This window comes from Egretta garzetta, unplaced genomic scaffold (genome assembly GCF_000687185.1).
Source record: "Egretta garzetta isolate BGI_Z169 unplaced genomic scaffold, ASM68718v1 scaffold94, whole genome shotgun sequence".
Taxonomy (NCBI): domain Eukaryota; kingdom Metazoa; phylum Chordata; class Aves; order Pelecaniformes; family Ardeidae; genus Egretta; species Egretta garzetta.
In genome coordinates this window covers 3,680,603-3,706,654 of record NW_009259683.1, presented here as the reverse complement: position 1 = coordinate 3,706,654, position 26,052 = coordinate 3,680,603, and the positions used below count along the sequence as shown (strand labels likewise).

At 39.6% G+C, this 26,052-nt stretch overlaps 1 protein-coding gene across 1 annotated transcript in view; it reads right to left on the bottom strand.

The window, feature by feature from the left end:
• The window catches only part of RFTN1 (raftlin, lipid raft linker 1), an 89,962-nt gene that overhangs the window by 43,963 nt on the left and 19,947 nt on the right, over window positions 1–26,052 (bottom strand). Inside the window, exons 2-3 of the mRNA XM_009638588.2 lie at window positions 17,243–17,429; window positions 3,458–3,566 (exon numbers count right to left, since the gene is read on the bottom strand). Of these exons, the coding sequence (XP_009636883.1) occupies window positions 3,458–3,566; window positions 17,243–17,429 (296 nt within the window). The remainder of the gene's footprint in view (window positions 1–3,457; window positions 3,567–17,242; window positions 17,430–26,052) is intronic.

The window sequence follows — 26,052 nt, the reverse complement described above, 5'->3', positions numbered from 1 at the left end:
TTTGGATTTCAGCTAAGCTGCAGCATTTTTAAACCATGCTTTTCCATGCTTATCATACTTCCCTAGGGCAGGATAATGAGTCCACAGGGATAAGAAATATGAAATCTGAAACGTGGTCAAACTGGAAAAAAGTTAACATACAAGAATTTCCTTTTGACAGAGCATTAAGCAGGCAACCCAGGACACAAAAATGTGCTTCCTAAATTCAAAAAAGTCAGAACTGGGCAGAAATGGTCCACAGACTATCATCCATTTCGTAGCCTTTCAAACACCGCAAAGATGTGAACACAGGATTAAAACCTTCTGCCTGTTACAGTTCTTCCAGAGCATGTAACTCCGACTGATGTGGAAAACAAAGGTCATTTGGCTTTCATATATGACTGCATATCCAAAATAACTCTTTTCTTGGGATGTCAGCCTCGCTTCTCCTCCCTTACTTGTCTCAGCAGATTCAGGAGAACACAGATGAAAAAAAACGATAACAGGATACACAGAAATAAAGAGCAACTAAGAAGTAATTAAAGGCTATCCTATTTTATATGAGACACAAGTCAAAGTATTACAAAATACAGTATCTTACATCTCTGACTTGCAACAACTTCAGAATGATCTGAGCCACCGTGATCAGAAGTTCAGAAGTTAGATTTGCTCATTAAAAAGCAGATGAGCAAATCTTTAATCTCTGTTTTGCCTGAGAGCTAAAGACAGGAGTGCTAATACAAATACAGCAGTGAAGTATACAGTTAAGTTACTTTCGTTGCCCAGCAATTACATGAGAAAGACTCCATGGGATTGTTTGAGCTCTTTAGGACATGCTGAGCTGTACTAGATCCACACTGATACGAAAGAACAAACAGAATGTGGTGATGTCAACATGATTTTAAGGTACAGGAAGAGTTTATCCCATGCAATATTATGTCCCCAGTACTTAACTATCTTCCTGTCTTCCACAGAGGAAAACCACAGTGGTGGCAAAAATGTACAGAAGAGAGAAGAGAAATGGGACAGAGTCCCAAAGTGCAGAGGGATCTCAGCAACAGAACATAGGTATGACCAGAGAGTCGTCTTCGGTGTTTCTTAAATGTTTTGTAGGCAACATTGTACTGAGGCACTTTGTTTCAGTGAGCAAGAAGTATCCTCCAGGTCTCCTTGTTTCTACTTCGTTACTCTTAAACATTTATATGGAGTTACAGAAGAAGAAAAAAGATATTACCTACACTGTATGCCACTGCAAAATTGTTTTGTGTTTGCCAGGCGCAAGCAGTTAATATTCAGCATGACATATGTATTCAATGCAACAAAAAGTCAATCAAGAAAAGAAGTTATTAAAATTGCATCCTTGTTCAAACTTGCTCAGCAGCACGTAATAAAACTAATAAAATTAATTTTCTCAGCGTAGAGGACTTTTTTCTAGTAAATTTTGACTTGTTATTTTCTTTTGAAAAGATGGATGCTCTATTTGATATCTTTTTTTTTTAAAATATAGTAATTTGCAATGCAGTAAGATGGAAAACCTGCGCTAAAAGCCTCTGTTATGAAAAGCCCTGTGATCAAGTATTTGCCTATTCAATTACAACACTCTATTAACTTCAATTGTATTCCACAGTTTGAAAAGAATTATAGGGTTGCTCTTTTTGAAAGCAAGCAATTGCCCCCTCTAACAGCTTTTTGGTACTACTTCCTTTGACGAACGTCCTTTATTTTTCATTTATTTTGTTTGTAAACATCTGTTTTACGTGCCCTTAAAAGCAATGGACATTTTTGTTGCTCAGACAAATTAGTTAATATGACAATTAATTCCTACTCCCAAACAAGTCCTGTTTTCTGAGTTAGATTTACATAAAAGTGTTGAGACTTTCACAATGTCTTTAATCAGATATAGACAGTGACACAGCGCACACTTGACAGCAACAGCTTCAAAGAACTTCAAATACCTCTACATCAAATAACATCTGAGGATGAGTGACATACTCAGCCTACAGAGAAACAGTAAATATACATTTTAGCTATTAAAATTTAAATTATTATATTTCCAAAAGGCATCTTCATAACCCCATAATCAAGTGGCTTCTACCAACAGAAACATTTACATGTCTAGAAAAACATTCTAAAGAGTCTCAGAATTGGATATTTATGAAAATAAGCTGACTCCTGGATTGTCATTTTGTTTTCATGTTAGCCATACTCTTTCTGAAGTTACGAATGCAAAGAAATTTGCTGTTGCAATGATGTAAAATTTTGCTACCAGTTGTGACAGATAAGCCTATATTTCTACTCTGACTCAAAGAACTGAAGAACAAAATCAAACGTGTTGAAACTGATACACAAGAACTGCACCAGTTTTGCCTAAGTGTGAATATATTGAAATAAGCCAAGATAGCATCAGAATAGAAGTACAATAAAACAATAAACCCTGAAATGAAATTCAGACTCAAACTTTTGAATATTAGTTAGTGTTCAGAAACCTTCAGTTTGTTCTGACACCAAAATCTATGTATCATTAAGTATGATGACGATGATCAGATAGTCATGGTTGCATTATTTTTAATCCAGTTTTTACAATTCATAGTAAAGAAGAAAGTTTGAATATGAGTGCAGGTCTGTCAAGCTGAGTCCCTATCAAGCTCATACAGCCTGTGTTGAAATTTGTTCTACAAAATTTCCTTAACTATTATCACTGCAAGATGGATTAAAGCTAGAGTATGCCTACTCACACTATTCTTATACCATGTGGCTAAGTAAATGTAGCATTTAATGCTAGTTTTTATAACATGCAATAGGACACAACAGATGCTGCAAAATTTGAAACATGCACAGGGAATCTGTCTTCACTAAAATGGACATAACCTGCTAGTTTCCAGTCTGGGAGAATATTACAGCATCAAAAATAATTTTAAAAAGAAGGCAGCAAATAAAGAATTGCAGGGTTCCTATCAAGTTCATCAGTATATATAAAAGTTTATTGAAAGCAACACTGTTTCACAAAGGGATTTTGGTTACCTCTAACTGCTAACATCATGTGATACTAAAACAAAACTTAAATTTATTTGGGGGATTCTGGGAGTTAATAGGCCTTTTAGCTACAGTACTATCCAATAGGATATTTTGACACTAAAATGAAAATTATATGTATTGTTTCAACTTAAAATATTTACACCATTATAAGACTATCTTCTACATTGATGTTGATGCCATTAGTTGATGCCATCTATGAGAGGTCACCCTCCTGTGATACTACAAATCATTTTCTCACAATAATATGATCAAACTTGTTTCTCTCAGTAAGTATAATTTGCCTTCAGATACTTAAAATTACAAGACACACAATTCTAGTGCAGTATTTCAACTGCACAAAATGTACACATATTCTTATTGTCAGAGAGACTAGAAGCAGTAATTATAGTGCAGATAAAAACATACTGTGTTTTGGGTTTTGCCTTTTTTTTTCTTTACTCACTTTCTTAATAAAATCAGGTACCTCCTTTTTGTCTGAAAGTTGGTTTAAAGAAGAGTAGCACTCTACCTCCAAGACATAGCCTTCACTATGGACACCACCTTTTGGAGACCTAGAGAGACAGACAGAAAAAAAGAATCAGTTTCTGTTCTTAACACTGGATACCCAGACAATCCCCTTTATTTCCCATGAAGAGAGCAAGCTAATCTTCAGCCAAAAATTCCAGCACATTCACCCCATTGAGCTCAACACAGTTCTGACAAGCGGCAGCTACAGCATCTCTCCCACTTGCTAGGGAAGGAAATTGCACCAATGACTGCAGAAGGTGGAATACCTTGGAGACTTCCAAATTCCTTTATCTGTCCAAGGAACACTTTGTCAGCCTGGCATCTATGGCTGACACCAAGGAGATGCACAGGGGATGTAAGTCTGAACGTGCAAAAAGCAGGTTCCAATGCAGTGGGGCTGACAGAGGCTCTGGGCCCCACAGGGCAGCCTGATGTAGGGTGTGTTTCATGGACAGTAATTAAAGGAATCCCTTCTCTTATCTACCAACATCCTAAGTCAACATTTAAAAATCTGGGGCTAATCAAAGTAGTCTCTCCTTCAGTCTTACCTTATGCTTTGTTGTTGAGAAATGTAAAGCTATGTGTGAAATCCCTTCTCTTCCAGAAGACACTAACTCCTAAAATAATTCAAAGCCTATGGCATCTGCCATATACACTGCTGAACAAAGCAGTGCTGTGGAAACATGGTATCGGTCAAAATACACCAAGGGAAAGTTTGGAAGTTATCCTGAATGATCATGAGAAACAGTCTGTAGGCGTGCACTGCAAAGCAGTGCTACTGAAGGCAGTTTTCTGCTCCGGACTCCCATGAAAGGATACCGATATGCCTGATCAGTAGGGGAAATCGAGAGAATCATTTGTTTTATTAGTTCTTTAGGAGAACACATGGAGGAACGTACAAAACCAAAAGCTAGCCTGCAATTCTTGGTATTAGTAACAAAGCAGTTATCTTAACATCCCATATGGAGAATCAAAAGATCTGGTTTGAAGTAAAGAACTAACCCTTGCCAGCAGTCGCTTGATGCACTGGGTACAGGACAGAAAGAAAGGCACAGAAGTTTGAACCGAGAGCACTGAAGAAGCAGCGAAACAACAAAACAAGGGCTTTGCAGGCTTGCCATGCTTGCAAAAGCAAGTCTGTGTAAAAGCCCTGTTCTGGGGACGGAGACTGTGTGACACGTAAAGCACGCTTCAGCTACAGATGGTCCCAGGGGCTTTCCCAAGACGCTGACAGTTACTCGGAGCCATGAGATGCGTGGGCTGCTGACTACAAACTGGCAGTGTGTTTCCTAGGCAATACTGCAGAAATTTTGTGAAGCATCACATGACATTATATTTTGTACTTGATCCTCCCACTTTCACACAGGCTATACTCTCACTTCATTTCTCATATCTCACTTATACGTGGGACAAGCAGTACCAGTCTATGGTTTGGGAACACTGACGCCCTTTGCCTACTTGTTTTTTCCCCTCCTTTCTAGGTTCTTCTCGTAACTTGTGGTCCCATTCTGTTCATGACTCCAGACAAAAAATTTAACACAACATTGGTGTTTATAGGATTTACAGAAATCGTTATTGGGGGACTAAAAGTGTTCCACCGCTACTCCTCTGTAACAGACATGCAGAAATTAATTTAAGCAGCAAAGAACAACTTTGTTGAGGGGGAAAAAAAAAAATGTTTTGTGATGGACAGCACAAGGACTCCAGACAACCGTTTTTGCTCTTCTAGATAAATTCCTAGATAAAACAATCTATTCTGTGCACATGACCTCAATGAATTCAAGAACATAAAAATAAACTTAAGAAAGTCTCCCTGCTAGAGTACATACTGTTATACCTACATTTTTTTCTAAAACCTGAATATGACTAATGGGAAATGTAGCCCTGATGTTATCTAGCCACATTCCAGAGAGAAAAGTATGAGCTAGGGCTCTCTAATGCTCTAGCAATCAATAAACCATCAAAGCTGACATTTGATACTGCAACATTAAGTCCATATAACATCAAACAGAGCAAACAGAATTTCCCAGTGCTTTGGTTATTGTATAATAACAAACCAGAAGAGGGTTACTAGGAATGGGCAGCAAGGAACAAAGCCCTTTTTAGACAACCAATCCCATTTTGGGTGGGACAACACCAAGCCTCTACAAACATGAAGACCAAGCATTCCCCTCACCGGGGCAACCCACCAGCCTGGCTGAGGAAGCCATACTCCCAGCCTGGAGACTTTGAAATAATACATCCCAAATTCATAGTTAAGATACCAGGCCCCAGAAATTATGTAGGTGCCACATTTGGTGTGGTTGACATGCCTGAGGGACGCGATGCCACCCAGAGGGTCCTGGACAAGCTTGAGAAGTGGGCCCATGTGAACTTCATGAGGTTCAACAAGACCAAGTACAAGGTCCTGAACATGGGTTGGGGCAACCCCCAGTATCAATACAGGCTGAGGGATGAAGGGATTGAGAGCAGCCCTGTGGAGAGGACTCGTGGGTAGTGATGGATGAAAAGCTGGACATGATCCAACCATGTGTGCTTGCAGCCCAGAAGGCCGACCGTATCCTGGGCTGCATCCCCAGCAGCACAGCCAGCAGGTCAGGGAGGGGATTCTGCCCCCCTGTTCTGCTCTGGTGAGACCCCACCTGGAGCCCTGCATCCAGCTCTGGGGTCCTCAGCACAGGACAGACATGGACCTGTTGGAACAGGTCCAGAGGAGGGACACAAAAATGGTCCAAGAGCTGGAGCACCTCTCCTACAAGGACAGGCTGAGAGAGTTGGGGTTGTTCAGCCTGGAGAAGAGAAGGCTCTAGGGAGACCTTATTTGGCCTTTCAATATTTCTTCAGTACAAGGGGGCTTGGTAAGAAAGATTGAGACAAACTTTAGCAGGGCCTGTTGCAATAGGACAAGGGGTAATGGTTTTAAACTAAAAGAGGGTAGATTCAGACTAGATACAAGACAGACATTTTTTATGATGAGGGTGGTGAAACACTGGAATAGGTTGCCCAGAGAGGTGGTAGACACCTCAACCCTGGAAACATTCAAGGCCAGGTTGGATGGGGCCCTGAGCAACCTGATCAAGTTGAAGATGTCCCGGCTCATTGCAGAGGGGGTTGGACTAGATGGCCTTTAAAGGTCCCTTCCAACCCAAACTATTCTATGATTTAACATGGGACCCAGAAACAGGAAAAAAATGGGACAAGCCCAGAGGCACAATCCTTCCTGTGCCCACTCTTTCACTGAAGCCTGTTCTTCACATACCGTTCAGGTCTCCACGCAAACCATGGCACTGCTGTAAAGATTTGCTGCAACAAATATAAAGCCTTGCTAGCTATGAAAGAATGAGAAACACTGAGTTTTCATGTTTAAGCCCACTGGCTATCTGTAGAAACAAAGTCTCTTCAACCTATATTGGTGAGGTTTTTATATAGGTTTAAGTTCGCCCTTCAACCACTCTGTCCTAATTCCTCTCGTGCCTCTCAACAGCTCCCTGGACTCTGATTTTGTGCAGTTCTTGGAGGACCTACTTCCAACTTCTTTGAAAGGAGTACAAGTTATCTGAGATACAGATTATATCCATAAAAATATAGTGATTCTTACTGCAACTGCTTAAAATGACCTGTTTGTTTTTCCTCCTTTAACAAGCACTTACTTTGAAATACACTGGCTGCTTGTAAATATTTAAGAAAAGAGGAGACAGTGAATTCTTCCTCTAAGAGTCTCAAAGCCACCTCTGCACTAGGGCTCATGAAAGAAATGGCATCAAATACCACTGCATGCTGTTAGGAACATTATTTGCAGAACATGTGTAACAGATCCTACTAAAGGCCATAAAATCTTTAGTTAAGATCTTCCAACAGAAGTAATCTATATTACCAAAAAGTATTTTTCCGTGCTTTCAAGTAAAGTATGTCCATATACGTTAAAGGCAAGTCTTTGTCTATCCTGGTACTTTTCACCTTTTCAGGAAACACTTAAGAGCCTATTACTCTGTCAAAACCAAATAAACAAAACAAAAGCCATGGCTTTTCACATGAAAATAACAAATAGCTGCGGATTTCAGACCGCAAAAATAATTTTCTGAGCAAATCCAGGCGGACAAGAAATTATTTCCAGCCTCTATACAATAAACAATGCATTTCAAAATGAATTGCAAAGTATTTCATAAATATCATAAAAGTCTCTCATTAAACTCTTTGAATATTATTAGTATAGGTATATAGAAGTAGCTAAATATAGGTACAGGTAAATTTTAACTGAACAGAAATTATTTGGGGGCTTTTAATTCATTTAATGGGAATACTTTTAGGACCACTTTCAGTAGACACTCTGAATTATGACCCCCAAAACATACACATCCATCAAGATCACAGAAGTCAGAGGAAAAGTCAAAAGCAGAGCTCAGATCTCCTGACTTCAGTCTTATCCCTGCACTTGCATTCCCCTGTTCTCTTCTGAAGAAGGACTGGTGTCAATCATTTGAGAAATAACCCAATAATCCACACTCTGGAGTCTCTTACCCAGTTTATAGCCAAGGAAGTCACTGGGAGTCCAGTGTATAAGATATTTTAAATTTAAAGCAATGGTTTTATGTAAAGTTAATTTCCACTTTCCCCTCATAAAATACTTCTCAACAGAAAGCAAAAGAGAATGAGAAATGCTGAGATCAGTTTAGTCAAAAAAAATGTGTAAGCCCCAACATTTTGAAAGCTCTTCCTTTTCTTCCGGAGGTTCAGTCAGCAATTTCTTCCTCTTCTCTTCCTCTTCTTCTAGGTTGGAAAACTGAATCTTCCTCCCTTCATTGTCTGCAAACATTCAAGGTTTTTTTTATTACCTATGTTCCTCTAATAAAAGATCCCTAGGTTAATTAAAAATAGCCAAGCCCTGAAAGAAGCACACGTGGATACAGTAAAGCCATACCCTTCTTGGAAGCTAAGATGAACTAGAGAAGCTGGTACACCCCGACTCATTACAATGCCCTGTACTCACTATAATGCATTTTGTGATACCTCAGAGGGAACAGAAGGGACAGTGCCACCCACGCCATCGCTTCGCCTGCAGTGGGCAAGGGCAGTCTCCTGCCTACCACCCCAGGAGAGGATAACCACTGGGTAATCACGGAGACCGGAGGAAAATTTCACTGTATCTTATACACCCTGGGCTTGCATTTGTTTTTCTTCCTTTGTTATATATCTCACTGTTTGTTTATCAATTTTCCTGAAGAAGGATTTTTCGGTCACTGTAAGTACCCTCAGCGACCACCACAGACAACCTTAACCAGGGGGTGGCAAAGAGCCAAGAGGGAATTTCAGTCTATCTGGCGCTGTGCAGGGGGATGGTGGTTGCAGGCCCATCGGAACCCAGGGTAGAGGGTACCCTCAAGCATTACTGGTGTGCAAAAAGGCTGAGGACCACAGACTTAAAAAGAGTGGCGTCTTGAATCCTAAATAGGACTCCTAGTACCACTAAAGAAGAAGAAGAAAATACAGAGTCTAAATAAGATTTTCACTTATAATTGGAAGTTCACTGGCCAAAAATATTTTACGATGGTTGTTTCAGTAGGTTGTCATTTCCTGTACAGCTGTTTGCAGTTAAGCACCATTTCATGGTAGATAAACCATTACCAGCTGTAGAGTACCAGTAACTTACACAGTAACTATGAAAGCTGACAACTCGGTGTCTGTTACAAACTGGATTTCCAATCCTTTTCAGATACAAGAAGGAAATAAGGGAGGCAACATTTGGTCCTAATTGTCCTAAAGTTCTCTGTGCCCATGAATTCAGAAAGTCGAAAGCCCACTTGTAAGCGGTGCAGAAACGCTAAAATGACTATTTGATTAAGATGACACTGGGAATAAAAGTGCTGTTCTGAGATTTTCCACTACTTAGGAATAGCTCTATGGTTCAAAATATAACTGTCCATTTATAACAAACTACCTTACAAAAAACCAAAACCACATCAAGGTGATTAGAACACGAGCAGTTGGTATCTGCACAATTCCAGGTTAAACATCTAGCACTGCTAGAGTATTGGAAAACCAAGAAGGCAGAAATTACAAACCCATAAATTTATGATCGCCACCCAACAAGCACACCATTTTTTATAAAAATAAAAGCAGGTATACTGTATCATAACAACCTCAACTCTAATCCACGTGACACTCTTATAACTTCATTACCTAAGCATTTTCTTTACTTGGAATTTTCTCACATAGGAAACCTTATCACTGGAATATATATTATTTGTTAGTAAAACCTATAAACTCTTTTTAATGACAGCATATAGAGTTTCTTGAGAAAAGTTCAGGCATGTATGATACGTAGGCATCTTTAATGTGCAGTGTTTATCATTCTGAGAATACAGATGAAAGAACATTTATTTTGGGTCAATGTTGAAAGTTGTTGTGAGGAAATATGTATTTCTTTGAACTTGAAACAAGTAACAAGCTTTAAAAACTCAAGCCATTGTCCCTTGAGCTAAAGGAAGGCATCTGTGGACTCTTGGGTATTGAATAAATATTATTTTTTCAGCAAGCTGGAATCAGCCTGCTGAGAGCATCAACACACACTGCACTTACACACAAAACATGTTTGATCATAATGCTCATGAAGGCAAGGTCAGACATTTGCCATCTTCAAGCCTAAATCCTACATGAAAACCAAACATACACATACATGCACACAGACACACGTGCACACACACATTTACATTTAAATTAAAAATATACTGTACCAATGCAAAGTATCTACTTTCAAGAACTTAAGCAAGCACAGAAGCACTGTGCTTGGAGGAGATCACTGATATTTTTTTGTCAGGCTGTATCATTGTGAAACACCTTCGACTGGAGTTCCTATACTTCTACAGAAATCTTTTGTAGTGCATTTCAGGGCCCATGAAGGAGAAGAGGGTTTGGAACAGTCAGCCTGGATGTAGCAAGGGTAAATCTGACTTGACAAACCTGATTGCCTCTGATGCTAAGACGAGTGAATTTGTGGATGAGTGGAGGGAGGGCAGGGGCTGTCACTGATGGCAACTTTAGCAAGAGTTTTCGCACTGGCTCCCACGCTACTCTTGTATGCAAGTTAGGGTACTACAGTCTGGAAAACCAGATGAGTAAGAACCAGTTCCATGGTTAATGGTGACTCCCTACCTGCAGGCCAGTGACAGGTGGAGTCCCCCCACCCAGGGGTCTGCAACTTGGGACCTGTCACGTTTAACATCTTCATCAATGACATGGAAGAGAGGACAAGGTGTCCTCTTGTCAACTTTGCAAAGGACATTGCAGTGGGGGATGCAGCTGATGTGGCAGAGTGCATGCTCCAAGAAAGCTCAAGACCACTGCGTGTGTTTTATACAGTAATGTGCCACTGAAGGTCAAATGTGGCATGAAAAATTTTCACATGGAAAATGAAGGAATATCTACAGAAACTCCAAGACAATCTTGCCAGGCAAGAGGCACTAGTCATGGCTCAAGGCTCTCTCCACTGAATTCTACACAAAGTCAGAGCAAGAACTCCCCGTTTCAAGTCCCTATAAAAAAAGCTTGAAGAGAAGAAAAGCCTTTTGGGGCGAGAAAGTGTCTCAAACAGCTAAGAATCAGAAATTTGATTAATTGTCTGGATGTTTTTAGAAACATTTTCCTTTGCCTTCAGAAGGTGAATGTGCAAATCCAAATGCCAAACCACGACTTCACAAAGCATAACGCTTCCAGGGGCTCCTGCTTCTTCCCAACATATTTATATTTTTTTGTACTGTTCCCTGGCATAGTGCAGTTTTCCTTTCTTTCACGGGAAGGGCTGTTGAGTGCTATTAAAGGGGGAATTGATGGCAACTTTAGCAAGAGTTTTCACACTGGCTCCCACACTACTCTTGTATGCAAGTTAGGGGACTACAGTCTGGAAAACCAGATGAGTAAGAACCAGTTCCATGGTTAATGGTGACTCCCTACCTGCAGGCCAGTGACAGGTGGAGTCCCCCCACCCAGGGGTCTGCAACTTGGGACCTGTCACGTTTAACATCTTCATCAATGACATGGAAGAGAGGACAAGGTGTCCTCTTGTCAACTTTGCAAAGGACATTGCAGTGGGGGATGCAGCTGATGTGGCAGAGTGCATGCTCCAAGAAAGCTCAAGACCACTGCGTGTGTTTTATACAGTAATGTGCCACTGAAGGTCAAATGTGGCATGAAAAATTTTCACATGGAAAATGAAGGAATATCTACAGAAACTCCAAGACAATCTTGCCAGGCAAGAGGCACTAGTCATGGCTCAAGGCTCTCTCCACTGAATTCTACACAAAGTCAGAGCAAGAACTCCCCGTTTCAAGTCCCTATAAAAAAAGCTTGAAGAGAAGAAAAGCCTTTTGGGGCGAGAAAGTGTCTCAAACAGCTAAGAATCAGAAATTTGATTAATTGTCTGGATGTTTTTAGAAACATTTTCCTTTGCCTTCAGAAGGTGAATGTGCAAATCCAAATGCCAAACCACGACTTCACAAAGCATAACGCTTCCAGGGGCTCCTGCTTCTTCCCAACATATTTATATTTTTTTGTACTTCTTCAGTTCCCTGGCATAGTGCAGTTTTCCTTTCTTTCACGGGAAGGGCTGTTGAGTGCTATTAAAGGGGGAGTTCGGTATCAGTGGAAGAAGACAGTGAAAGAGCTGGTCGTTCATGTGTGAAAAATCAGGATTTCCCCTTCAAGTCAACATAATTAAGCAAACACCAGGTAGACACTGACAACTGGAAATGCATACATAGCATCAAAGACATAACATAACTATTTGTTGAAGTCATTTCACATTGCATGTTTAAGCCATTTCAATCTTTCGCATTTACATCATGCTACTTCATATTTTCTATAAATCCAGACTTTCTATAAATCCATTTTCTACATTTTCTGTAAATCCAGACTGTAAATGACACAGAGGACACAGAGATTTAGCTGTATGTCAGAAGATGCCATTAATTGAAGACACTTGGAATTAATGTTGCATACCAGCCAAAAAAAAGAAACTGTAAAAATCCTGGTTTACTATTAAACTTTTGAACTCAAGTCTGTCAAATTCCTTTTCAGATAAATAGAATTATTTTTGGCCAAGTGTTGAAAGTTTGCATTTCATCAGGATTAATGGATATAAGGAAATTAAGAGAAATAGAATCATCTCATCAAGTGAATCCCTGGAACACCTGACACCTCATTATTTTACAGAAAGGAAAAACAGCTGCAAAGTTGTTTGAGGTAAACATAGGAGTCTACTCTAAAAAAATTATTCTTAAATTATACTACTTAGTCTACTTCTGCATGGCAATGTTTCCCTGCTGTTTGCTTTACTGATTGGAGACAAAACCTGTAGAAGGGTATGTCCTAAGACACAGATGGAACAATGGAGAGAAAGACCTCTCTGGAATTCAATTTTTATCCCCTGCTTCACTCTACTGTGGTGAAATGGAGCATCTGCAAACACATCAAAACTATTGTAAGCAGACAGTTTATGAAGCTGGACCATGTATCTTTCCTAGTGGAAGAGAATGGAACTTCCTTTCTGGTGCACAGTATCTAGAAAGGGAAATTAAAACATTTTAATTGACACTGAATTTTAAACTTGAAGATATCAGACAGAGGTGTCACACTACAGGGAGCTGGGAATAAATTAAAGCAGCGTTGTGCTATGGTTTTGCTACAATTTTGTTCAAGGGCTGACTTTCCGATTTCTTTTCAGGGAACAGGTTACCCGCAACAGCCATGAGCTGTCTGAAATATACGTTGTTATATTAAAAACTAGCATGTATGGAAGTAAAAGGGCAAGGAGAGAAATATTATTACACACATGAAGAACTAATGGTCTCTGTTCCTCGGGGGAACGTAAGCAACGTACGTGCTGCTTTCCTTATCTTGGTTAGCCAGAACCTCACGAATGCACAGACCTTCCCCTGTCTCTTCCGCGAAGAGAGAGATGGTGTCACATGTTCACGCTTTCCAGGGTACCACCATATATCCCTTTTCCTGAGATTCTTGTCTTCAAGTGTAAATCAGTGTGAATCAGTTTCTCTCAAGCGTGAATCAACATGAACCAGCAGGCCAGGGGCTATGCTTCACACCTGGAGCCTTCCCTACATTCAGCAAAAAACTCTCTAAAAACCTGGGCTTGAAGATTTTTCTTTGTGTTTTTTTTTTTTTTTTGTAAGAGATGCCTTCTCCGAGAAACCCAGGTTTCTCAGAACTCAGCACAGACAGTAAAACAGTTAATTGCTTTTTAATTAAGAGGTCTATTGAAATTTAGAGACAGAAAGAAAGTATTCACAGGAGCATTAAAGTCATTATTCTTTTATCCAACTCTATTCTGTTCGACTTCCAAACCACTTCCAATCAACTGGTTAGTGTGCACAACATAGTTAGGTGCTAGAGAAATACTTAAATTTATTATGTTACATTTAATGAGAGCAATGGCAGAGTCCTTCAGCTACTTGGTAGACTACCCTCATACCCAGTGCCTCTAAAGAATTAAACACTTCTATATTTACCTCATTTTCTTTAATCGAACATGACACTTTTTTCAGTGCAAAAAGTTGTATTGCTGATTTTAAAAAAATGAATCTGTCATTTACTTTCAGATTCTCCCTAACATTTCCAAGGGACAAACCTTGCTTTTCAACATTTACAGATTCCATATATGTTAGGAATGCGTTGTCCTCAAGTGTCCTAGAGAAGGAATGACTCCTACTTTCCTATTTACCAGAAATGATTTGACAGCTAAGATAATGAAGCCACACAGATACCAGTACAGATTAAACACAAAAATATCGTAGTGACTTTAAAAGTCACCTTAAATGTACAATGACATTGCAAATTCACACAGAGTATTTTAAAACTCCAGGACAATGCCAAATAGGAGGAATAACACTAATAGGTACTTTTCCCATGAGTTTAATGCATAACATGTCTAAGCACTACCTTTTCCATTTTATTCTTGAACAAATTACAGCGCTGCAAATCTCGGCGATAAGAGCAGCCTGTAGTTTCTGATGCACATCATCTGCTGCAGCTGGTATAGCCTCTTCCTACCTTTGGAGAGGCAGTGCTATAAAACGAAGCTCTCAAAATGTGAGTCAACAGTATTCATTTTAAAACATCAAACTGACATATAAAGGTGCAACACTGATTAAAGACTAATTCAAGTGTTCAGTTCTGTCTCTACACATAGAATTGACATTACTGTACCAAAAAGGCACTAACACAACAATTTAATTTCTGCTCCATTCAGGCAACAAAAGTAGCAAAGTGAAAAACCACACCTGGTATCTGCCAGACAACTGGCAGATGAAGCGTATAGTGTTGGAGCCATCCGTGGTGAAACACCTGCAGTAAGAAAGGAGCTACAGCCTCGGGTGTTTTGCAGAAAGTGCCTGGGAAGCCCAAGGGTGGGCCCCACACCAAGGTACAGAGCTTTTTATGACTCCTTGGCTCCCCATGAACGCCTGGCACCACCCTTACGGAAAACAGCAGGGGACCACTTTGTACTTCAGAGCATAAATGATGTTACTAGTGATCCTACAACTGTAGCTGGACTACTTATGTTCCTAAAACCTTACAACAGAAATAAACACTCATCTGATCAACAAATAACCTAAGCAGACCTTAACTGCTACCCAAGAGTTCATCTGTTCTATACAGAGACAGCCTACAGACGCCAGAGACCTGATAGTCCTCAGTGAAAAAAGTACCATTTATTCTTTATCAGCAGTGTAATGAGAAAGGTTAATAAAAAAAATTAACAGTATTTCTATTTTTCCCCTACTGTCACGTATTTTTTTCTCCCCAGCTGTTAGTGGAATGGGATAAACCCACAGTTCAAATACAGCTGGTCTCTATGCAGGCTATGGTCACCTGAAATCTGTGCAACACCCACCCCTCTTCACTGCGCTTGGCAATGCAAACATTCGTTGCACCCACACACTACGGAAGCAGCTTCTCCCAATCTCTCAGCCAAACTCGGGAACATTTAGGCTACATGAAACACTGATGTCATTTCCCTTTCCGGTACTTGTCTGGTTTTTCCCACTGCATCAAGTCTCTTCTGCTTTGCTAGGCAGTCAGAAATGACAGATAAGGGAATGCAAAGAAATGGAGTGTGAATATAAAAGGATATATAATTGGTTCAAGACTCTCTACTGTCTTCAATTTTGTACAGTCATTTACAGCTGTCTAAAGTGTGTGAAACACGGGCACCCAAGTGAGTGAGTAGGCAATTAAGATTTTGTACTCTCTCACAATCATTCTGCACAGATGTAAACTACTGGATACAGTACAAGACAGCAGCAACACACTGAGCGCTCTGGCTTGAAGACCATGTTGCTCTGCTGAGAAGGATGCTGCTTTCCCTGACGTGCCTTCACAGCTCAGTGCTGGAAGATGCTGAACCCCTGGTCTCCAACCCAAGCCGAAGTGTTTAAGAGCTTATTTAACCGTGCAAACTCATGCATGTAAATACTTTCATTATTTGCAGCAGGGTATTTTGTAGGCAGGGAAAGCAAAGCCCCAAAACCAGGCAAGCTCAGCCCAGTATTACTGAAGTAATCCACTGTTCAGCCAAACATTTTATGTTCCGACCATAAAACTGGAAACACTTTAAACAATAATTCAAGCAAGCCAGCATGAAGTTCTGTATTAATAAAACTAAAAGCAAGTCAAGATAAATTTAGAGTTATTTCAGAAGCTAAAATTGCCCACGACACCTAATGCCTACATATATTTGGTAATGAAATGCAAAACTTTTTCCTTAGGTCACAGACTGAAGTTCAACTCTCTGTAATTGCTACCAATTGATTCCCAGTCTGTAGCAAACTGAACAGTGGTTTGACTTTAAAGAGGTGTCTAAAACAGTTACATCCTTTCCTTCAAGCATCAGCACAAAGAGAGGGACTGGGATTAGCAAATGAGGTTTAATTATGGCCCAGCTTTCAGTACAGGTCACCGTAAAAAGTGGCAGACTGGGGAATGCAACTAATGTAGGAAACCTGCACAGAATGGCTGCAGCACCACAGGTAGCTGCAGAGTTGTGGCTGGTCAGATAACGTTAAAATATGTTTTAAATCATTAAAATCACAAAAAATCATAAATATATGTTCTAAGTATTCAGATTTTAATTTCCTTCTGGACTACTTAATAGCGCATTCTATTGATTTTTTTAAAAAATCAGATTAAAACCTAAAAGAACAGTATTCCTGTTTGTTTATTCATCTTCAGACTTTGATTATGTAAAATATTCTTAATACATTTTAAGAGACTGAACAAAGGAAGAGAGTCATCTTTTTATTTGAAAAGCTTGCGCCAATTGAAAAACTGGAATAGCTTGTTTAAAGAAGGGCCTAAAGTCTACAGATAAATTTAAGAAATATGCATTAGTACTACAGTTCTCAAATTAATTGCATTAACCATAACCATCTAAACACAAAATACGCCTTCTCTAAGCAAACATTTCTTCTGTCTTAATTTAATCTAATAAATTCTTAAAGGGTACCAATGGGATCATCCTCACAAATTGTCAGGCATAGGGCTTGTTTGTTTGCCTCTCATGACAACACATCCCAAAATACAGAGCATATTTCAACTTGTTATTCTCTGACTCGTCTGCCAAACTGCAGATGAATTGTAAACATGAAGAACATGTTAAGCCTATTCAAGCCCACAGGACTATTTTTATTCCTGTTCACTGGAAGTGCTTTACCTTTCTGTTTTCTTGATAAGCACAGCCCTGAAGATTTGTTCCTGGGGAGTTTTCTCTTTTTCATCAGTTGGTTGCACGAAGGGGTGGACAGTAGCCAAGATGAAGCCCTGCTGGTACAATTCTTGCAGCTGAGCTGGAAGATCACGCAAGGAGGAGAGCTTGATTGCAGATGATCCCGGCAACTCAGCTGGAAACAAAAAGAAATTGGTCAATAATCCTACACCGGACTATCATGTTTTTTTAAAATCCAGGCTCTTCAGAGTCAAGCAAGCTTCACGCTGATGTACAATATTAAGATAAAAATTTACCTTTCCTGAGGCCCATACTGTATTTCAGATTTTAAGCAGGCTGTCTTGGCAAAGGACTTGTATCACACAAGAGATTGGTTCAATTAAACAAGAAGTCAGATACACTAAAATGCCAAATTCACTACATAGTCTGGCAGAGATGAAGTGGAGGATTTAATAAAAACAAGACGGTTGGTCAAAAGATAGTCTAAGTTTTAGTAGTCGTCATAGTAATACAAGTTGAGAAGAGCGAGCCGTGAGTCAAAAATATAAAACAAGGGAAAGGGGATAGTCAATGAAAGTAGAACATAATTTCAAAATTTCATAATTTCAATTCAAAAGCAATAAACAGAAGCTTCCATCTACACAAAAGTTGTATTATCAGATTTAAGAGATCGCTGATGCAAAATGCTGTTGAGACCAAATATCTACCAATGTGTCTAAAGAGTACTTTGCAGGTATATTGCTAACGAGAATGCTAAGAGCAATGCATACCTGTAGTGATGAGAAACCTTTTACAATAGACACTAAACCTTGTACCTCAGGGTTTAAGCAAACCTATACATATTAGAGATGAGGATGAGACCTAGTGCATGAAAATAATCCCTCCCCAATCTGCTTACTATGCCTTCCTGTGAAGCACTTGATGCTGACTCCTGTCAGACACTCAGTATACACACAGATACTGCAGTCAGTACAGCAATTGCCCTTATTTCCTTGGAGTCTTGCGGGCTTCAAAAGAAAATCCCATAAATCACCTAAAACAACCTTCCATTCTCTTTCTCTCTACATCAGTAATTCTTCATATGTTTTTCATACCTTATGTGAAAAGACATCTTTCTTTCATGACCTTTGCCTCATCATTTCCATCTCTCTTGGGGGATATTTATTATTTCATCCCTAACCATGCTAGAGCATATAGGGTGGTGAGGTGCTGGATGGTTTCCCCTCCCACTGAAAGCAATAGGGAGGGGATGCTGCAAGAAACACGACGGAGGTTCCCAGCACCTTGCAGGCCTTCGTTAAAAAAAACACTGGAGAACAGTTTGTATGAAAGACGCCAGCTATGCAAAATAAGGTTTCATTGTACTGCTTTTTTCATCAAACTGTGTGGCTAGCCTTTATGAATAATGAAAGAGGTTATCAAAAAACTAATAAATATTCAAAACCAGTAATACAGAGGAACAATTTCAATAATAATAGAATAGCTGTGCATGGTATGCTTTTCTTCATATAGCACCATGTTCCTGAAAAGGATAATGGAACATTTTGACTAAGAACTTATAAGATGCAGAATTTTTATTATTTTTGCAAATAAAATGAGAAATCCAAGCAACATGTGCATTGACAGACAATAGGGCTCTACCTTCTACAACAGAACACAAATGACTTCTGTCATAAAAAGAGATGCCCCAATGAAAAATGCATAATAAATAACAAAACCAACTGCTACTTACTGGACCCTACTGGGGATCAAAATGGGGAAAGAAACCCAGATGTCAGAACTACTGTTTCCCCTCTTGTGGCTCAGAGACTAAAAAAATTTCAGACTACGCAGCAAATAGTTTAATTAAAAGAATATGAAAGCCAAAATACCTTTCTAAATGAGGCTTTTACTCGAATACAGTGGAGTGACTAAACACTATTCAGTAATGTTAATTCTGGTAATGGTGCTCTGGTTTTGAACAATCATCTATGAAAACTGATACTGTCTTGCATATGAAACTAGTATCTGCATTCTTCTGAGGATGCCTTGGTAAAGCTAGTAGAAAGTCTAGCCATTAACATGGAAGAGTGATTGCTTCCTCCTAAAAGCTGAACACAAGGGGAAAGTGTGGAAACACATGTAATTGGAGCCCTGGGATGTACACTTGATGATTAAAAAAGAAAGGTAATAGAAAATAGAGCTGGGAGGGATCATCCAGCTAGTCCATCCTATTACCTAGAGGCAGGTTGAGTTCTAGTTTAGCTATTTCTCACAGCTTGTCTCATGTATTTTTAAAAACCTTTAGTAATGGAGATTCCACAAGCCCCGTAAGACATGTTTCAGTACTTCTCTATTCTTACTATTCAAACTCTTTTCCTGGCACCTGGCCTAAATTTCCCTCTCTGAAATTGAAGATTGCTACTTCCTCTCTAGAATAATTATTTTCTACATCAGCATTTTACAGTTCCTAATACCTGTCATGCCTTAATCTTACCTTCTTTAGACTGTATACAAACAGTCCTTTCAATGTTTCCTGTTCCCTTGTGTTTTCTAGATTTCTAAATAATTTTTGATGGTCGTCTCCAGATTCTCTTCAACTGGTCCACATCTTTCTTCAAGTACAGTAGCTAAGCCTCACCACAGTGATCCAGCATAAGCCACATCACTGCTCTGTAGAATGGAAAAGCTCCTTCATGCTTATTATATATCCAATGTCAGTTTACATAATTTGGGTAAAAAACCAATGAAATTCTTTTCCCCACAACTAACAGTGGCCAAATGTCCTTGCCCTTTGTGAATTTTAGGGTTTTTTTCTTTCCGTTTTCAAGGGCCATTCTGGATTCTGATCTCCAGAGTGCGAACAGCACTCCTCAGACTGGCAAAAGACCAAATGAAAAACCAAATAAAATCTTGTGTAACTCCACTGCTTATTATAAGCCTCTGTTCTGCCAAAAGATAAATTCTTTCAGCAGCCTCCATGTTGCTCTTGAAATGCAGCTGGCTCTAAGTTTTATATTCTGCTCCATGTTTTCTTATTTATTGTTGCACTTCACACCCTGACCTCAAAAGATTTCCTTTGTTTATTCTGTCTGCATCTAGATGAGTGTGTAAGAAACCTGTAAATGACAGATGCTGCGTTTTTCAATTTTGCTAAGGCTACAAGCGGAAATAGAAGTGCTCGCTGCTTTTGGAACCGATTACCAGGCAAATTAGTTTGTTGCCTGACTAATAATTGAAGCCGAAAACACTTCCAGCAATGCTCAGATACATACAAAAAACCACAGCTTAGAGATCCTTCAAAAAGAAAAGTAGGTTTGTATTACACAACTGATACCCGTAAGGTGACTTTCCTGAGTCTCAGGACTTGTGCATTCTTTGCTGCTAATGGAAAAACCTGACCAAACACTCACACTGTCCTCATCTTGCCACAAAAAAATAAATAAAAGGATTGAGTTGACATAAAAATCTACAGGTTGAGTCATGTATATTTTAAATGAGTCATCTCAGCGGCTCCAAAAAGCAACTTATGGGAAACAGAGGAAGGTGGTGCAGCCTGCCACAGGGATCCTGAGGGACTGAGAGCAGGCTGAGAAATACGGCTGGGGAGACAGGTATTGAGGAGAACTGCTTCATCCTGTGTTAAGGAGCTCCACTTTCCCTCCCAACGGATCATCCAGGGCTGCCACCACAGAGACCAAACAGCCACCGACCAGCTTCAAGCTGAAGCACCTCCTACGACCTCGGACAGCTGCGCTATGGTCCACACTAAAGAGGTAGATGTATCCTGATCAAATATTAAAAGATAGTTACAGCAGCTGTCTACAACAAGTAGGTGACTTTTTCTATATTAAAACAATAGATTTGGGTACCTTTGAGATGCTATAACACTATACTGCTAAATAAGAAAGGTATATTGCGCTTTATAAAACAAAGCATGGATTCATCTATTAGCCCATGCTTAATAAAGACGAGCATCAACTACAGTACATCTTTATATAATATATATACACCCAACGCAAACAGATGCTTTTAACTCTATTCTGTTTGACAAGCAGCAATTTTCCCTTTCTGCTACTTACGTTTGTGACAAAGCTAAACCAAACTTTATTAGTTTTTAATTTCTTTCTACTTGAATGATAGCCGTGCTCCTGGAAAAATGAAATGTTAAATGCCAAAATGCATCTATTTAATTTCTCTTTACTGAAATGGTCAAATTCAGGGTCAAATTTAGGTCAGTTTCTCAGTGCTTATCCTTAATATTTTATTTAAAAGGACAAACATACAGTTCTCTGAATTTCTATTATCCTGTGTTAGGTGTTTACTTAGTTTGCTGACTCCAACAAAACAAATTAAATGTTAGGATTTTTTGGTCTTCTTTTTTTAACATATTTTTCTGATTAGGCTTTTATGCTCTTATTCCAGTCACAGCTGTTAAAGACTGATGGAGCCCTTAACGACAGTTCACATTACACATGAAAATGTTCCACAAAAATATTGGACTCCTTTTAACTAGTTTCCGTTTCCTTTTGAAGTTTTCACATTCATTTGCATTTTCAAAGTAATGTTCCTCAATTTATTATGAAACATTAGGTAAGCCTTTTTCCTTTGCATTAAAACAACCAAAGATCGAACTGGTGTGTACACAGATTGTACGCGTTCTCTGTCTATACTGGGTATGCAAGAAAGCACTTTCCACCCATACATGCCCCAAAACGTGGTGTATAATGGGGTCTGAAACAAATAAAGGAAGACCAGCAGACTCACCAGACCCAGACTATTAAGCGATGCAGCAACTCAGTTCCCTGGTAGCTGCAAGCACAATATTCCTATTTGATCAGGCCTAACACATATCAGCAGGCTCAGACCTTTCAAGAAATACAGCTGTAAACTGTTTTCTTTTTCGAAGTGCAGGATGAGGCAGCTCCCAAGCCCGTGGTCATTCCTATGAGCCATTCCCATTTGAGGCACCCAGAGCCAGCGAGCTACGGAGTAACTTGTGCTCCTCCTCGTACCTCCTCCTCCTTCTAGCATTGAGAACCTTGCGGGCCCTTCTGCAAAGCTACAGCTCCTCCAGGTGACTCACGGGAAGGACGATGTCCTCACCTCTCCTCCCCAGGAGATCTCAGGGCTTATGGAGCCACTGCAGGCCCAAAGGCGGGCAGCTGCCCTGGAGCAGGGTTGTGCCTGTCAGCTAGAAAGGAGCAAAATTCAGGCACGCTACACGCTTCAGCCACTGCTACTTGCTACTTCCACACAGCTGCCTACCCAGCATGAATTTTTTGCTGCTGTCCTTCTAAAGCACCCCAATCTCCCTCCTGCACTCTGCAGACCACGTAGGAGACCACCTGAAAGAATCCGGATGGTGGGCAGGCGTTAGCATCTACGGTCCTTAACAGATCTAGCAACGAGCATGTAAGATGAAAACAAGGTACAAGCAAAATTTATGGTCATATGGTAATACAGCCATTACCCTACTACCATGCACTGACATCCTGCAGGGCTTTATAATAGATTGGGCTATTTACCTCCTGCCTTTAGTGACCGCCTTGTGGAAAATGGCATTAGCTCGCTCTGTTGTGCCTCACGCATCCCACCAAGGTGGTCGTAATTGAATGTATGCTGGCAGGAAACTTAAATAGCAACAACAAATGGAGACAATAACGTGGGAAGAGAGTATATCACCAAGCACATGTGTGAGCAAATGCATAAATCTGGCCCGAGTCCACAAAATTTCCCATGCTTTCACACAGGGCACTTCCCGAGCATGTTTATGATTGTTTATAACAGCCCTGATCATTTTGTAGAATACCAAAGCAAGCACGCTTCCTCTATTTAGTATGAGGATTGCTGTTTCTTAATTTAATAGTAATTCCTTTCCAGCAACTCTAATTTAATTTAAAGAAATCAAATCTACAGCAGACTAAGTTCTAGTAGAGCACAATGTTGTCTTCGCGTTAGAGCCAGTCAAAAAAATTTAACTAGAAAGTTTACTGTCAGAAGATGCAGTTTCACCAAATGAAAACATTCCATAGGAACATGTCGAATGCAGCAACGTTTTTCATTTGGATAACATTCAGAAGTTTAAATAAAAGTAATGCGTTAATGTTTTACATGATCAAAGTAGTTAAACAAGCAGCATTTTTTTCAGCACTTCTGTGAATTTTCACTTCACTCGAAATTTTGGAATTACCTGTATTACTGGAACTGTGATTTCTTGTTGGAAGGTACAATCGCAGTGACAGAAGGCACGCACTCACAACCATTAGGATACACGCATAAAGCAGTGCAGCTCCGAGCAGCTAGTTTCCGCAAGCTGAACACTGACTGCTAAATGAAGGACCATCCTGCCAGGTCTCTTTTTGGTTTGCCCAAGTCCTTGGGTTTATCTGTGCAAGCCCTGAGGGCTGAATGGTACCACAGCTCCTTGCAGAGAGGCAGGTGAACATCAGAATTCACCTGGAGGAAGGTGTGGAGTGAAAATCCATTGGGAAGCGTTGGCTTTTGTCTAATGATGCAGCACAGATTGGAAAAGATCCCCTCTCTGTACTATAAATAAGAAAGTTTTCAGGCACTTTCCACTGACTTATTTAGCAGCTGGTTTGGAACAGCTGAAGGAATCCAGATCACCATCATCCTTTCCAACTATTAAGGCTTGGCAAGGCCAATTTGTTACTCTGGGGAGCAGAAAGCAAACTGTTACTTGAATATTATCAAAACACTTACTGACTGATCCTGGGAGAACGCAGTTATTTCCAATCAGTGTCAATCTCAAACAAAAAAAATACTAAGGCATCCACTGCAAACTTTCATTCTTTGTTACAAACACTAAGGAACTCTCTTTTACGCAGCACCAACTGTTTACATGGCAAAACAAAGCAGTCGTGTCACTCCCGCTTAACTGTAACTATTCTATCCTTGTTCAACCCACAAATAGTTTGTCAACAACAAAAACCTACCAGAGAATCAGAGTGCTTCCAATGAAAATAAAGGCAAATCCATTAATAATGTAACTTAAAGAACACAAAGCAGTAAACAGATTTCTGGCAAGTTTTGTGAATTCCAAATAATTGTTTCTGAACTAAAACCTACCAAACAAATGCTAAAGCAGTACGACTAGCCTAGCAGAAAATATATTGTGCTTCTGACACTGTCACACATCTTTAATTACCTGAAACACACTAATGCTAGAACTTGATGAGTCAAAAGTTCAAGCTTTTGGAGTAATAACTCCACAAGCTGTACCATGGTCTCTTTTCCCTTCTAATAGAGCTTGAGCTTCCGTCAGGTGTATATAGAGGTTCCTTAATTTTGAAGACAGACAGACAGTCCAGGTGCATTACAGTTTGGGCCGTCGGCAGAGGCAAGACACTAGATGTTAATGTATCACGTTGCTTTTTTGGTTATGCTAAATGACATTCTCGGTGTTTTTGCTTTCAATCTTCAAGGCAAATACAATAAACATCCCCATCAAAGAAAGTAAGAACGAACATAGAAGAGAAATCTGGACTTTAAATGAAGGATGACTGTTCAATAAGCTCCTAGTGTTTACTTTTAGTGAAAATGTAATAATGGAACTTAAAAATATTCAGAAGCAAAGCACTTTATCTTAAGAAGGTAGAGAGGGGAAAAACCACAGAAAGACTGTGAAACTGCATACATACCCTTTGAAAGGGTGTATAGAAATATCTGTATATAGGTATGTGTATATAGATATGCATACATATATTTGTGCATATATGTGTATGTACACACTGAAATTCTTTCCTTTAGGAAATAGCAGATACATGCATTAGTCAAATCGAGAAAGTACTAAGATAACTCACAGATGCAATGAGATTAGACAACTTTGTCTAATAAGTTGTGTTGTCTAATCTCATTGCATCTGTGAGTTATCTTGTTTGTTGTCCAGTCAAAGTTTCATTTCTGTATCTTGCAAGCATAAGCTAAGCAACTTAAGAACTGGGTATGTTTGCCACAAACGTGATGTGACTATACATGGGATTGTTTGATTTTTGGTGTTTCAGAAAAAAGGAAATACCCAGGCTATCACCTCCACTAAGTGAAAAAGCAACCACTAAGCAGAAGTTTAGTTACCTAAATAAATTGACAAGCACTTCTTAAATGACTCACAGCTTACGCATATTAGCTTATGCGCAGAATTATGCAAAATGGGCAAAATAAAGCCCACCTACTAGATTCAAGAAGGGTTAACGGTTATGCAAAAAGCAAAATGAAAGATGATGAAAAAGGGGACGGACTTTCTTTTAAACTGTGCACAGAAAAAAGAACCAAATCCTACCCCTTCTGTACCTGAGCAGCTCTTTGAAATGTTTGGGGTTTTTTTTATTTGCCCCTTCCTCCTGCTTGGTTCTACTTTCTAAACTGATGCAGACCTAACACAGAGACAACAAAGATGGATACTGTACATTTCAGAAATCCAAGAAAACTCCAATCATGTCTAACCCAAAGGAGAAAGTGTTCAAAGTTGTAATATTTTCTTCATACAGACTTGTTATCCATACAAGCTCCAAAGGGCAAGTATTACACTGAATTACAGAGTAGAGAAGCGGTTAATTCTGAACTACAGGAAGGGCCAGCATTGGCCCTTGTTAATTTGGCCATGTTAATTCACATCTATTTCCAACCCCCAAAAACGTTTGGGTTCCCTGCCCTAAAGCCTTTAGACACAAGTTAATCCCCTGATGACAATACTTCAGCTGCCAAAGTCAAACACTGAACACCATTCGCTTTAACAGCTTAAGAAGTAGTGAAATAGGACTTCCCATCACTTCGACCAGTGGTGCAGCAAGTTATGG